At 42.9% G+C, this 14,940-nt stretch overlaps 1 protein-coding gene across 1 annotated transcript; it reads right to left on the reverse strand.

The window, feature by feature from the left end:
* Positions 1-1,887: 1,887 nt before the first annotated feature.
* On the reverse strand, positions 1,888-5,280 carry LOC112886986. Its single transcript, XM_025953048.1, has 3 exons — positions 5,138-5,280; positions 3,781-4,848; positions 1,888-3,144 (listed from the first exon to the last, which is right to left on the reverse strand). Exons 1-3 carry the CDS (start codon positions 5,227-5,229, stop codon positions 1,968-1,970), a joined length of 2,337 nt encoding a protein of 778 aa, XP_025808833.1. The 5' UTR covers positions 5,230-5,280; the 3' UTR covers positions 1,888-1,967.
* Positions 5,281-14,940: the final 9,660 nt, after the last annotated feature.

The following is a 14,940-nucleotide window of genomic DNA, read 5'->3' on the forward strand; positions in this document are numbered from 1 at the left end:
TAGCATACATATATCATGGGATTTCCATGATGCCCATGAGTTTGATGCGTAGAACATGTGGATGTATTTTGTTTTCGCTTCCCTCCCCTTCCGGGGAAGGGTCGAAGCTTAGGTCTGTACAAAAAATCCTGTGAATCCTGATGGTGCAGTGCAAGCCATGGGCTCTTGGGCTCCTGCGCCAGAACTGAGCATGCTCTTGGGCAATGCATCCATGAACGAGGTGGTTTCTCCAGCTCTGTCTTGTCCCAGCCACATATGGGTTTATATCAGGTTAAAATTTCTACGAAGAGATTGGCAACCTAGCTGGATTGGAACAGCATACGGAGTATATCTGGTTAAAAGTCACTAATAATAAAGCAGAGAAGAGACTTGATTTTGTTTCATGGCTGCGGATCCTTTTTTCTCGGTACAGTGACAATTTGTAATAATTCATTTCGTTGCAGCAATCACGTTGTCATCGTGTCTCCATTTGAAGTTCCATATGTTTAACACCGCCGGCTGGGTCGTGGAGGGGGTGGGGAAGGCAGGAGAGGCGCGGCCCAGGAGGCATGGGCAGCGCGGCAGCGGGAGGGACGACGGGGCCGAGGATCGGTGGCGCGCTAGGGTTAGGATGGGGTGAGATAGGATCTAAGCCTCAGTCTTTGATACCATATAGAAAGGTATTGAGGGAATCATCACACACCCACTGTTAGGGTGTCTTTTATATATAGCCATTTTATATATAGCCATGTACAAGTGTAGTACAACATGCAGTACAAGTGAAGTAGAATTTATGGTACAAGAAGCTAAGTTATACATTTATCCTAATATTTTAGGGTCGCTATCTGCAGGTCATCCCTAAGCTTCTCAATTGAATCAACTAGATTAGCTACTTGGTCAAATTTACTCCATCCGTTCCAAAATATGAGTCGTTCTGTTTTTTTAGATACATAGCAGAAGATATGCATGTAGATATAGTGTACTCCCTCCGTCCCAAAATAGTTGATGCTATGGTATTCGTGCCGGTCAAAATTTTTCAAGTTTGACCAATGTTTGACAAGGCGCTCTTCCGAGGCGCGCCTAATCGCTGGGCGGAGGGGTCTTGCAGAGCCTAGGGGGTAGGCAGTCCCCTAGATGGTGGCAGCAGAGATGACGTGAGATGGCGGAGGAGGTAGGGACTAGCGGCAGAGGAGGTGGAAGAGGAGGCAGGGCCGGGTGGGCTGGCAGCGGAGGAGGAGGAAGAGGAGGCACGGGCAAGCGAGGGGTGGAGGGAGAGGAGGCAGGGGCGGGTGGTGGAGGAAGAGGAAGCATGGGCGATGGGTGGGTGAACGAGGAACTGAGGGAGCGGTGAGTGGATAAGAGGGGAGGTGGGAGGTAGGTTAGGTTGTTTTATATGTATATATGTGTACGTGCTAATGCCTAGAAAAACATCTTGAAAGGCATAGCCTCTCCTAGGCTTTAGGCGGTGGATCACCGCCTAGAGAACGCCTAGCGCCTTCCCCAACATTGAGTTTGACTTAGATTTGTAGAAAATGTTAGCAACATTTATATCTCTAAATAAGTTTATTATGAAAATAGATTCAAAGATCTATCTAACAATACTAATTATATACTATAAATATTAATATTTTCTTGTATATATTTCATCAAAGTTAAAAATAGTTGACTCGTCGAAAAGCGAGAACGACAACTACTTTAGGGAGTATGCCTAGATACATAGCATCGTAGCTTTTATCTATCCAGAAAAGCCAAAACGACTTATCATCGTTATCATTTGAAACATAGGATGAGTGCATACCTTCTGTCTGCTGGTGCAAAAGCTAGACACAAGTTGAGGTGGATAAGTTACTTAGATGAAGACATATTCAGGAACATCAAGATTGAGAAAGATAGGGAGAGATATAGCGGTGAGAAGAAAAAGGACATATATTATTGTATCATGAGTGGAGGAAATATCAATTACATACAGAATTGATCATAATTCGTGTTTAAAAAGAAAAATTTAGAATCACGAGGAGCATCTTGACATGGGTGACAAACTCCCCACCAGCGCATAGCTGTTTAGTGTGGAAAGCGGCATCACAATTAAAGGCAATGTAGCAGAGCATCTCCACCCATACCATCGCGATCAGGTCCCAGAGACCCTCCTCCTCCTTCCCCATTCGAAGGAACTCCCGTGAGATTTTTTTAGCTTCTGACAACACATCGTCCTCCCGTGTGATTTCGTTAGCTTCTGACAACACATCGTACTCGTTGTAACACTGTTGGATATTCAGGAGGATATGCCTCCGACCAACTTGTTGGTCAATTATGATAACCAAACTGTTCAGGAATTTCCATCGAATGCCATTGAGACTGTCAATATCGTACACAGTGACCATTGCTTTGCACTTGACAAGGAGATACATGACGTAATTTGATAACTCCCGGATCGAGCTTTTCAACTTATAATCCTTGCTACTACTACTACTAGCAGTAGTAGTGGTGGTGTCAGTGTCAGCCTGATCATCTAGAGTAGCAGTAGCAGGGGTGGTGCCAGTGTCAGTGTCAGCCTGATCATCTAGAATAGCAGTAGCATAGGTGGTGTCAACTAGAAATTCAGTAGCAGGGGTGGTGTCAGTGTCAGCCTGATCATCTTGTAGGCATAGGTCTGTAACTAGGTGCCAAAGAAAAACACTTTTCACAAACCCCAAATCTTGGAACATACTAACCTCAGGTGCTCGTTGAGGTGCTTCACTGCTTTCTTTTTTCTTCTTTGTTCTGGCGAGGACCTCGATGAGGTTACTGACGTGCTGCACTACTTTGGGCAGCCTGCTCTGGCTGAATGAGTGATGATTGACCCACAGTTGAGCCCACTGGCCATGGAATTTGGTCAAGTCCAACTCCGATCGTCTAGATGAAATGGCATGTAATGTCTGGAGCATTTTATGAAGGACTAGATTCTTTAGGTCTGCAGATACTTCGACAGGCTTGTTGCAGGCTCGTCCTTCAATGCCGACACGACGCTTCATCCGTTCTAGCCATCCTGCAGTAGTTTGTCTCTCCTGGATGCACCAGTCAACCATGTTCAACTGTTGCATCTTCCCTGACCACTCCACTCTGCTTTCTAGAGGACGGAGATATTTGATGATGCTGTACAATACTCTGCTTGCAACAGACGAGGTTCTGCATCCATACGCCCCATGGGCATTCATTCAGATACGGCCATAAGAATGTGAAACTGAAATTCTTCAAAAATAAATTAATTTTATCCTCTCCCATCCTAAAATATATGTGAGTAATAACTAAACTGAAAAAATATACATATGTTACATGACATGCATGTGAGATCTCTAAATTGATAATTTTAAGTACATTCATATGGTGCCAACTTTGTAGTTTTTGATAGATAATATATTATGAAAGAAATTAATGATCAAAATTTCATATATATTGGAGACCATGTAAAAAATAACTTTTACGCTGTCTGTATGTATGTATATATATATATAAATGAGTATGGTCATATATTTAAGATATATACTATCATAGATGGTCTAGTATGATCACATACACCCCGTACGTACCTTTCATACCTTTTATAGGGTCAGATACGCCCTACATCATGAGATATATACGTAGAAGTAGCTACAAGCACGTGTAGAATGGATTTTTCATATATATATACATATACATACTTGGACCGAGGGAGTACTACTTTACACAAACAAAAGTATAATTCTTATTTTATAAACAACAAGATATATTATGGAATGGAGTACAGTAGTAATATATATCGGGATCAAGTGTGTTTGTTTGTACCCGAGAAATTTCCATGGTGAATACGATGACAAGAGCCACAGCAAGACAGATGATATCTCCAATGCAATGGCCCCCACAAGTAATATGTAAGATATGGTTATGTCAGCTGTCTTATAGTAGGTGTTCCCCTTGTGATCAAGCCTGGTGGATACAACAAACAGAACGAGGGCAATACTTGTTAGGGCAAATGTGGTCAGGCGGCAGCACGCTGCCATGAGGTTTCCTCCAAACTTGGTGTACAAGTGGTCGTAGATCAATGAGAGATGGATCTCAGCCAACTTGAATGACATGTCGTCCGTGTCTGAAGATCGACATCTCAAAATTATTTCTTCAGATTCCCGAGAACATGCCGTTAAAAAAGTGGGAGCTGTGAGATAACCTTTCCCTACGTCCATCAAGAAATCCAAGCTTAGGCTGAAGCCATTGGTGGCCAGCTCCATGACTTTCTCGAAATTTCTCTCTTGCTTATGTGAAATGATGGATGCCAGCTTGTCATAGTAATTACTCATTCTATGCTCGATATGGTCAGGCATGAAAGTATATATAACGTTGCTGCTTTCCGACAACGACATCAATGATGTTGGCTGGGCTCTCTTGAGTGCCACTATCCTCGCGGCATAGCTGGTCATCCCAGCGATGAACATGAGCGTCGTGGGAGCCACCAGCTGCTTGTCGCCTCCTCGCCACTGCCTGCACACGACATAGATGGCCAGCGACACCTGGGTGGCCAGGTTCAGAAGGTGACGCTTCCACAGCGCACAATCCTCCATGGAGAAGGCTGTGATGGTCTCCTGCCCGCCGAGGTGGAGCAGCAGGAATGGAGCCCAGAAGAGCACTATCTGGTGGCGCGGGTCATCACCCACAAGGAGCGTGAGGCGGCCGAGGAGGTAGACTGCCACAGTGTCCGCTGATAAGTAAGCGAGCCAGAGCAGCACGCTGAGCACGACGGAGCGGTACAGTTTCCGGAAGACGGCGGAGAAGAGGAGGAAGACCTGTAGGGAGAAGCTCACCAACACCAAGCATTGGATCTCCCAATCGTTCCACAGATTTTGTGCATGTGATACCAAGCTGCAGTTCAATAGATACATGCATATTTCAATAATTTACTTGCATGAGAAGAAGATATAATATATAATACTCTCTCCGTCCCAAAATATAATAACTCTTTTTTTAAGTTAAAAATTCTAACTATAAATAGCGTATAAATTAAAAAGATTGATCATGAAATAAAATGATGTTACAATATGTAGGTTCTGAGAGGTACCAAAATTTTCAGTGTAAAATTTAGTACCTCTAGAGGTACCAAATTTACACTAAAAATTTTAGTACCTCTCAAATTTCTCTTGTGCTGAATTACCTGTGCTGATCCTGAGCCGCGGCGGGAGGGTAGCTCAACTCGCACCACCGCTGGTCGCAGACGCAGACTTGACTGTCCCTCAGCGTCCTCATCTCATCATACTATACAAACAAAATATACTAAGTACAGTTAGCAATACAGACAGAGGGCGATGTGATTCTAGCTAGTTCCGTTTATTTATGCTTCTTCGTTATTCTTTTCTTGCTTTGAAGCACAAGGTTGGAACCAATCCTTTTCTGCAAGCAGGGTGCAGGTCAGAACAGATTCTCTTTTGCTTTTGATTTGCTTGCGCAGTCATTAGAAGCGACGCATATGATTCGCCGTGGACGATGTACCTGCCGTCGCCGGCGAGGATGAGATCAGAACTGGGGCCGAGTTAATTTGTATTTTCAAGTTTGATTGTAATTTCCTTTTATTTATTTAACTTTGTGGTTTTGCCCCTGTTTCGTTTAGAGGAGTTAACTGTGTTAGTTCAGCTAAAAAAGGACTAATTTCTCATGTCAGTTTGTCCTTAGGATTTTAACCTCTATATTCACACCAAATATTTGAACATCATTTTAAAATATTTTTATATCAAAATTTGCAGATATTTCAAATCTATGCCAAATTAACAAGTTATGTATGCTTAATCAACCGTTGGTGAAAGCTGGGAGGGTTAGATATTATGAATACATTTGTGTCGGTGCTTTTTTCCACATTCGAATACATTTGTGACGTTAGTATTCTTATTAGATACTGGCACCTATTAGATAAGATAGTTCACTAGAAAATTGGCGCACCTTTGGTGCGCGCCCTTGCTACCAGCCCTGAGTCTATGTCTGTTCTTGGTAAATTAGCTGTAAATATGATGATTAAGTTTCCCTGATGAGTATATGCATCCTTCTATAATTTATTTTCGAAATCAAGCTCACTGTGGAAAGTAAATTTTAAATATGAAATATATGGTATAAAAATAACTGTCACAGAGTGCTGCTATTCCTGGTACGTTTAAGAAACAAATGTCAAGAATAACTAGTGGAGATGTACGTGCCACAGGCACGCATTTAAAGAATAATTATTTAAAAATAATTGGATTGCATCAAGACTATTAAAAATTTAATTTATTTATTAGTATACCATAACAACCCAATCTAATCTAATACAAGCTAATCGAATTCCTTATTCCTTAGATTACAAAACTGGTTGAACATCAGCATGATTATATGGAATTAGTGGATGAATTCTTATATTTCTTATAGATTAGTAAAGAAATTAGTGAATCGAATCAAATATGGAAATAACTGATGAAATACATGGGATATTCATTGGACGCATTCACTCAAAATGCATATATATTATTAGGGTACTATATGCCTAAAAAACAGTAACAAGGGATGAAACATGCCTTACATCACCGTAATAGCTGCAAGAAGATTTGCTGCAAAAGATTGAAAAGATTAAAAAAGATTGCCTTTGGGGGGGGGGGGGTAAGGGCCCACCGAGCTCGACCCGCAGCGAACCCACGGACTGGCTCAGCACAGGGAGCTCGACGGGTTCGAATTCACACCATCATCATCACGCGTGGCAAAGGTATCACAAATGGTGTCTCAAGCGTGCGAATTTTGGAGTTTCGAAGGAGCATTGGAAAATCACGCTTAAAAATTGGTCTCGCTTGCCTTGTGCTAAAAAATAAGTCCTAAAATCAAATTTCTGCATTTTCCTTTTTAAGGAATAAACTAAACATTACATAACATGTCCTGTTCAAGGGCAAAGGGTACACCAATTTTGCTAATCCACAAATTTCTACATTTTCAAGAAAAAAAAATCGAGAACCTATGATTTCAATCTGAAGAACCTATTAACAAAAATTAGGCAATTCTTGTGATTTTTTGAGGAACCAATCAAGAACTGAAAGAAGAAAAAAAATGAAACAATCCATGAGATGCTTGGCCCAGTGGGAGTCAGACACATAGATGCTCGAGGGGGAAGGTCATGCTCCACTTATATTTTATTAGAGGAAGAATCAAATCCACAAATTCCTAAAGTATAGGGGGGACAAAAGGATCAAGAACAATTTTCTTTGACGAACCACCAAGAACTAAGATGGGAGGGAGCCAAACCTGCGGGTGCTTGATGGAAGAGGGTCATACTCCACTGGATCCTTTTTGCCGGCATCGTCCACATCCTTGTGCTGGTGGATCAGCACCCAGTGGAGGAGTCCTGCCATCTGCTCACAGTTGCAGGACAAATTAGAAGTTGGACGAGTGGGCATTGGTGCCGACGACCATGCAATGTGCGATGTTAGGAGGGGTAGGGAAAATGGGAAATGCCGGCGACGGCTAGTGATGTAACATTCCTGTAATTAGAATATAGACACTAGGTATTAGTGTGTTGTATGTGAATTAGGGTTTGTACAAAGCATTAGGGGTGTAATTGTAAATTATGAATTTTATAAGTTCTTGTGTGCAATTGTGTGAAAATACTCTTAAATGTCAAATTCAATTGACTATAGCAAAGAAAAGTACAAATATGAAGTTAAAATCTAAGAGAAATAGACTTTGTATAAAACCATGGATTTATGTGTAATTAAAACAAATATAAGGATTACATATAAAATGGTTGGAATATAAAAGTCAAATTCAAATTTACTTAATGGTTAATGTGTAAAAATACAAGTAATCATGACAGGTCAGAAAATTTGTAAACATGCCCAAAGTTTGATCAAAATTAGGTGGGCAAAGACAAATTAATTTAAATTCCATCTTGTTTCAAAATGTAATCCAAATAGCTGTAAACTTTGAGTTTCGGAACCCATGCCCTAAAGCAATGTTGTAGAGTTTGAAAAACTCTACAACTTTCATGTTGAACACTTTTTCATTTGACCTTTGTAGCAGTGGGAAATTTTAGTTTACAGACGGGCCCCTGAACTCTTTGGAAATCACGAACAAGTCCCCCTGACACCTCCCTGCTTCGTCTTCCTCTGGCACGCGCCGCTTCGCTCTCTGCGCCGCTCCTGCCACCGCCGCTCGCCGCCGATGCCGCGCCTCGAGCTCCACCTCCTGCTGGCGTATCTTCCCACGCGTCATCCTCTCTCGGTCTCGACTTCTTTCCTCTCCCTTCCTGGCCTCACGCGCGCGCGCCACGGCGACCCGAACTGTTCGCCGGCCGCCACCTCCTGGTCGCCGTGGACCGGCCACCCCGGCGCCTTAACTCACTCTCTCTCGCACGCAGCAACACCACTTCAACGCCTACCTTCTATTCTGCTACCCCCAGTGCTCAACTTCGAGCGCCCGAGCTGCATTCCGCCGCCGCCGTCCCCTTCCACTCCGGCCGCGCACGGCACGCCCGTGGGCAGCCCACACCAGACCATCCTCGCCCCAATTAACCTGTGCACAAGCTTCCCCGTAGTCCACTGGTGCTCCTCGACCACTCGTTGCCCTCCAATTTCCACTGAAGTTTCGTCGCCGACGATCACCATCCGCCGCCGCCTTCGGCCTCACCGCGGGCAGCACCACTCAAGCATTCCCGAGCCACCACAACACCATAAACAGCACCACATCATCACCCTGAAGCTTCCCGACCCATTCATTGGCCTTCTAGTCCACCATCGCGCCTCCCCGACGCTCGCCGGCGTTCTTCCTCACCGCCGCCGCTTCGGTCTCCGTCGATCCCCCTCGATCCAGCATGTTTTCATTCAATTGATGGCACGTACACGTTCTCCGTGACTCACTGGTTCTCGTGCGCAGGTTACTTGCCGACGTTCACCACCGGAGCCTCGCCGTCGACGTTGACCCCGCCGCCGCTGTCTCGGGTCTCCGTCGAGCTCTACTTTTCCGACCACCCCAGCCCTCGACACGTGGTGCATAAGAACCCTCGTGAGCTCCTGCCCCTTTTCCTCCCCTTAGACCTCGCCGCCGGTGACCGCCGTCGCCGGAACACGTCCGCCTTCGCCTTGCCCTGTTTGGTTCCCAGCCCAGGCACCTCGGGTTAGAAGATTTGGAAACCCAGGGGGTTTTCTGCAAAGCCATAGACTCAGGCAAATAGTAACCGAAGGACCCCCTTATGTAAATCATGCTGTCAGCTTAGAAATGCTATATCTATTCGAGGAAAAATCATAAAAATATAAACTAAATTTTGTTGGTATCCTTAGATAAAGATCTACAACTTTTCTTAAGGGATGAACTTCAGTTTTTGAATGTTTGATGGTCTAAATTAAATGTTAAGTTTAGTTACTTATGGGCTTAAGAAATGCATAGTAATTCATAGAAAAATGATAAAATAGTGAAACCAATTCTGTTAATTTTCTTTTAACATGTAGAATTGAAGAAAAATAATTGTTCCAATATTTTAGTACTATTTCCATACTGTACCAGTTTAATTAGAAATAAGGTATAGTTCACCTTATGTAATTAATTGTTATAGATTCTAATTGCTCAAAAATCATGAAAATATTTGTGTATGCTGTTCTTTAATAATGTAACCTGTGATTAAATTTCCAATCAAGATTTAGGTGTCAAACCAATTAGACACAATTTAATTAGTCCATAATGTTATAACAATATAAAAGATCATGTAAATAGGTAATATAGCCAATATATAAAGTTTTTAAAATATAGTTGTTAGGAACCACCCCACCTGTTGCTACATGCCACTAGTTAGGTAATTAGTGTAGCTAACCCTATTGTTTAATGGGTTTAGATAACACATATAATACCCGATAAATGACTACCCAGTACAGGGTAGTTAAAGTGTGTATCGAAATATAATGTCTTTTAAATTGGATTGCAACTTTATCGCGAATTGAAATGAAAATGTATGCAACCATTAAACTTCATCTTGCATATCATGTAGACTCGACCACTCTCGCCGACGGGGATTATCAACTGATTCCGGAACAAGGAGGATATTCTGAAGACCCCGGAAATCTCGTCGCGAATTTCTCTGAAGCCCCGAACCAAGGTTCGGAAGAAATTATTTTGACTAACCCCAACCCCACTAGCGAAGGCAAGCCCCGGACATAACCCCTACTTTATTACACTGCAACCTATATTATTGTTTATGTATATCTTTATGCATTAGGTTCTTAGGGGTTGTTTGGAAACCTTAGTTGCATTATTCCAGGAACCAATGTATTGTACACTAGAACTTAAGTCCGAATAGCTGCTCTGCTTATAGGACCGGTAGAAGTCGAGTGATTTTCTGTCACTCGCGCGATATAGGAATTGTAATGTTTACATTCCTGTTATCATTATAAGGATGACGGACGGGAGTTTTCTGAGGTATCATGGTCAAGATGACACCCGTCTGTTTTGATGAATTGATAAGGTCGCAGTGTGTGGTAGCGGTAGTTAAGTGTTTGAAAGTACTAGCCACATACCGTGAAATATGGTAAGCGGTAAGCCTAGTAACCAATCGGCCCGAGGAGTGGACATACCACCCACCACATGTATTTGCTTCTTTTGGTTACTTTGTTCGACGTGTAGGCATATGTGTTGCTGGGCAACCAGGAGTACGAGTTTTGTAGTCGCGCTACAGACGTATGTCCTGCACTTTGGAAGTGCGTATGTCCTGCAGTCGCTTGTGGTGGCACTGATCCACGAGTCGGAATGAAAGGCAAACGGTTGCTTCGGAACAACCCTTTGGTGTTCCAAGCGTGTGTGTTAGGTTTATCCTTGCAAGGTTTTGAATCTCGATTCAGGAATCGTCCGCCTCTCACGATGAATGAGACTGCTTACCCCCTTTACCACATAGAGTAACAAGAGTAACTTTATGATTATGAAAGATTATGTTTGATTAAGAATTCTACCATGTTTTGATTAGCTATAGGTGCTTACCTAGATTGGTTAATCAACTAGAACCTGAAAGCTAAAAGTTGAAAGTAAGGATCTACTCTTTGTTGCTTTTCAGCTGAAAACTTTACCCAAAGCTAAAGGCCTGCATAAGTCTAGTTACATGGCTAAGTATACCATGAGACGGGTAAGCCTTGCTGAGTATTAGTATACTCAGCCTTACTTTTGTTGATTTATCTCAGGTAATCTCCTTGATGAGCCAGCTTTCATTACACCGTGGCCCTACCCATTGCCTGATGGTTGGTCGGTGGAGTGGGATCCGTCCCCGACCAATACCGATTCCGCTGAGTGATATCATGCCAGGGCTAGCATGATATCTGTAATAACGACGTGTACAATGTTTACGCTTTTCAAAACTCCGCTGCTTTATCTTAAGACTTAAACTTGTTTTGTAATAATCTTCTTTGTGAGAACAAACGATGCTTTGTATATTATTGTAATATAGCTGCCTGTGGTGTAAAATGTGTTGGCATTATATCTCTGGACTCACCTTCGTGTGAGGTACCTTGTTGGATCCTGCGTTTGGTGGTTTATCGGGACGTTACCCGACAGCCCAAAGGATTATACCGTTTGAAGCACGAAGTAGCCCTCCAGAGAGGACTCGCGTACTTGAGCCGGTGTAATTCAAGTTTGTTCTGCCACAGCTGGTATTAGAGCTAACAAGTGTACTCTGGAGATATATTTAGCCTTAAAAAGTATTTTATAGTATAAAAATTGATTAATCAGGTATTTGCAAACTACGTTGGTTCGTTAAGGATTATGCATAGTACGTAAGCCCTAGGGTAATGTTATTACGGGAGTTAGAGGTGGCTGTAATGTAGATATATATATATAACTCTAACTCCCAGCATTACTTTTCAGTTGAAACTTAATTTCATGTACAATTCAACTTTACTTTTTGTAACGACATCTTCGATCGGGAGGTAAGAAGGTAAGGATCCTCAGCCAACTGAGGGAGCTTGGCCTTCCTGTCGGTGATGCGAACCGAACGCTGTTTCTCAAGCAGTGGCCTACTTGAGATGCTGCCAATGTGCCAACTTCGGTTGACTACATTGGGAGTATAAGGTTCGGCGCAGGGTATGGCGATCGCTGTTCATACCCCCGCATTTTACGGTACCCCCGTGAATACGTTGTTTCGATAACGTATGTTAACGTTGTCTGTACGGCGGTAATTGTACAGATGCTGTTTCTATAGTGAACAGTAATGATTGGGAACGCTTTCATGACATGCTGGCATGAAAGGTTCATTGGATATATATATATGTATTGTGGTTTTCTGCAGGTACACTAACCACGAGTACGAAGCTAGGACGGATAGGTCTTATCGACCAGTTATTACAGGGAGAGACGTATGTATTATGCCACCGAAACTAACCACGTAAGACCAAGATTACTTGGCAGTTATTTTTGGTTGTGAGATCGAGTAGTGCGTGCATGCATAATACATTAATCAACAAAACAGATGTTTAATTTTATTGCTCTCTAAGAATTAAGTAGTATGTTGGTGTTTATTAATTTGGGTATATAGACATCTTTAGTTGGATCTTTTAAACATCCATCTGATTTCCAGCCTTTGCTGTTATCAGAATTACCTATTTTGATCCGTTTACCTTGTGAGCTTTCCGCAGGGTAACTGTATCTTATCATTTGCATTGTTGTCACAGATGGCTGCTCCTTCCAATGCCTTTTGGGATCAGGAAGGGCATTTTCACACAAATGGTTTACATTGGGAAGGGTTTCCTCGTCTCTTGTGGGAATCCTTAAGTCTGTTCCATTACACCGAACCTCCTCAATATGATGGGGTGGAATATCGCGAAGAGGGAGTTCTTCGATGTCGGGTTAAGATGATAATCCCTCAGCACCCTTTCCGCTCCTCATGGCATCCCATAGAAGTGGAAGTGATTGGATATCGTCTGGTTGATACCCTTGAAACTGCTGCCTTGGAAGCTATTAAACTTTTCAGTGCACAGCATCCGGCAGAAGTTGCTGCATATCCTATTGGGTTATTTCCTACCATAGACCCGGGTAATTTGGAATGGGATTTTCGGACCGAACATCTTGGCCATATGTTAGGAGATCTGGCTGAAGAAACGGTTCATAACATTACCAGGTTTATGGATGTGCAACATCATTATCAGATCTTGCTGCGTCATAGCATGAGTCAGGTAACTTTTGCGGCTCAAAGTCATTTCCAAAATGCTGACCGCCAAGTTACTCAAATTGTGGAATTACAAGCCATGGTGACTCAGAAGGATGAAATCATCGCAGCACGTGATGAGACTATCCTTCGTCGAGAAGATCAGATCAACGAGAGTGACCATATAATCACTCAACGTGACACTGTCATTGAGTTCTTACAGGCACAAATCCATGATCTGATACTCGAGGCTGATGATGCCCAGGCACACCTTGAAGAATTACAGCAGCAACCAATACTTCCCGCTATACCCATAATACCTGAAGAAGAAGAAGAAGATCCAGAAGAGATTGAGGGTGTTTCAGAGATTGACTCTGAGCATGGAGATCCTGTTCTTAGTCCCTATCACTCTCCCTCTGGCAGTCAATCTTCTGTAGGCAACTTCGATGATTTTTAGCTTAGAAAATTGTCGACTATCTAGATGTAATCTATGGGGAGTGTAATAACTTAGGAAGTGTGAACCTTAACTAGATCTCATGCCATTTGTTGTAACATTCATGGCCCGCGTAGAGATCTTTCGGATGGGTGATGTGAAGAACAATCGCGACCAGTATTGTAATATAAGTTTCCTGTTTTATCATCTTGTTCATTGTCCTTATGATTTTGAAATGAGATGATTGAATGGAGTATGTGCATTGCCTGTCTGAGTCATGTATTTTCTGAAATTGGGAGTAAGACTATATGGTTAATAATGGACATCTCCTGTGTTTCAGATGGTTGGAGCCACGCGCGGAACCCCGGAAGGTTTCCGGGCGGATCAGGCTAGCGGTTCTCAACAACTGCCACCGCCACCTCCTAACCTTGCCGAAGTTATGGCTCGGCAAACTGAGTTGCTTAATTTGCTGGTCCAAGCCCAACAGAATCAGCAACATCAACAGTTCCCTGGAGGTCGTGATGACCGCAATCCTCCCGTGGCTAGTTACCAGGATTTCATCAGTACACAACCTCCATTCTTCAGTAAAGCCGAAGAGCCCTTGGATGCCGATGCTTGGCTCCACATCATTGAATCGAAGTTCGCTCTATTGACAGTACCTTGTGCGGACTCCAGCAAAGCTTCCTTTGCCGCCCAGCAACTCCGTGGTGCTGCTCGGATCTGGTGGGATAATTTTAACGCCATGCAAACCGCAGACCATGTCATCACCTGGGATGAATTTCGGGCAGCCTTTAGAGCGCACTATATTCCTGAAGGATTGCTGGAGCGAAAGTTGAATGAATTCCTGGCTCTTACTCAGGGCAACCAGAACAAGGGCAAAAAGCCGGTGATGCAAGTTCGACAAGGGCGGATTAATTTCACCACTCTGGCAGAACTTCCCGATGGAGCTCCCATCATGTCGGGTACATTTTCTATTCATCACAAACCAGTTGTTACTTTATTTGATTCTGGAGCAACACATAGTTTCATTAGTAACAACTGTGGTACCCGACTAGGACTTGATTCTTGTCCTATCCAGGGGTCATATATGATCACTACCCCTGGAGGAAACATTACCTCCAACCGAATAAGTAGATATGTGCCAATTCAGTTAGGTAGCATTGAAATCAAAATGATTTGATTTTACTAAGTTTGGAGGGTATTAATATTATACTTGGGACAAACTGGATGACTGAGCATCGAGTCCGGTTAGATATATCTTCCCGAGTTATCGAAATTGATTCACCATATTGTGGGGCCATTACTCTTATTCTGCCTCAGCCAGAATGTCTACACCCTTGTACATATGCTATCACAGATATCAAAGTCAAGGATATTCCTATAGTATGTGAATATCCCGATGTCT

Source organism: Panicum hallii, chromosome 3, assembly GCF_002211085.1.
Source record: "Panicum hallii strain FIL2 chromosome 3, PHallii_v3.1, whole genome shotgun sequence".
Lineage (NCBI taxonomy): Eukaryota > Viridiplantae > Streptophyta > Magnoliopsida > Poales > Poaceae > Panicum > Panicum hallii.

What these genes read in the sequence shown, in the direction of transcription:
- LOC112886986 (XM_025953048.1), bottom strand. Translation starts at nt 5,229, where the DNA reads ATGAGGACGCTGAGGGACAGTCAAGTCTGCGTCTGCGACCAGCGGTGG. An exon ending in GCGGCTCAGGATCAGCACAG is followed by an intron (nt 4,849 to 5,137) that starts GTAATTCAGCAC and finishes ATTGAACTGCAG; the next exon opens with CTTGGTATCACATGCACAAA. An exon ending in TCACCATGGAAATTTCTCGG is followed by an intron (nt 3,145 to 3,780) that starts GTACAAACAAAC and finishes GTATGGATGCAG; the next exon opens with AACCTCGTCTGTTGCAAGCA.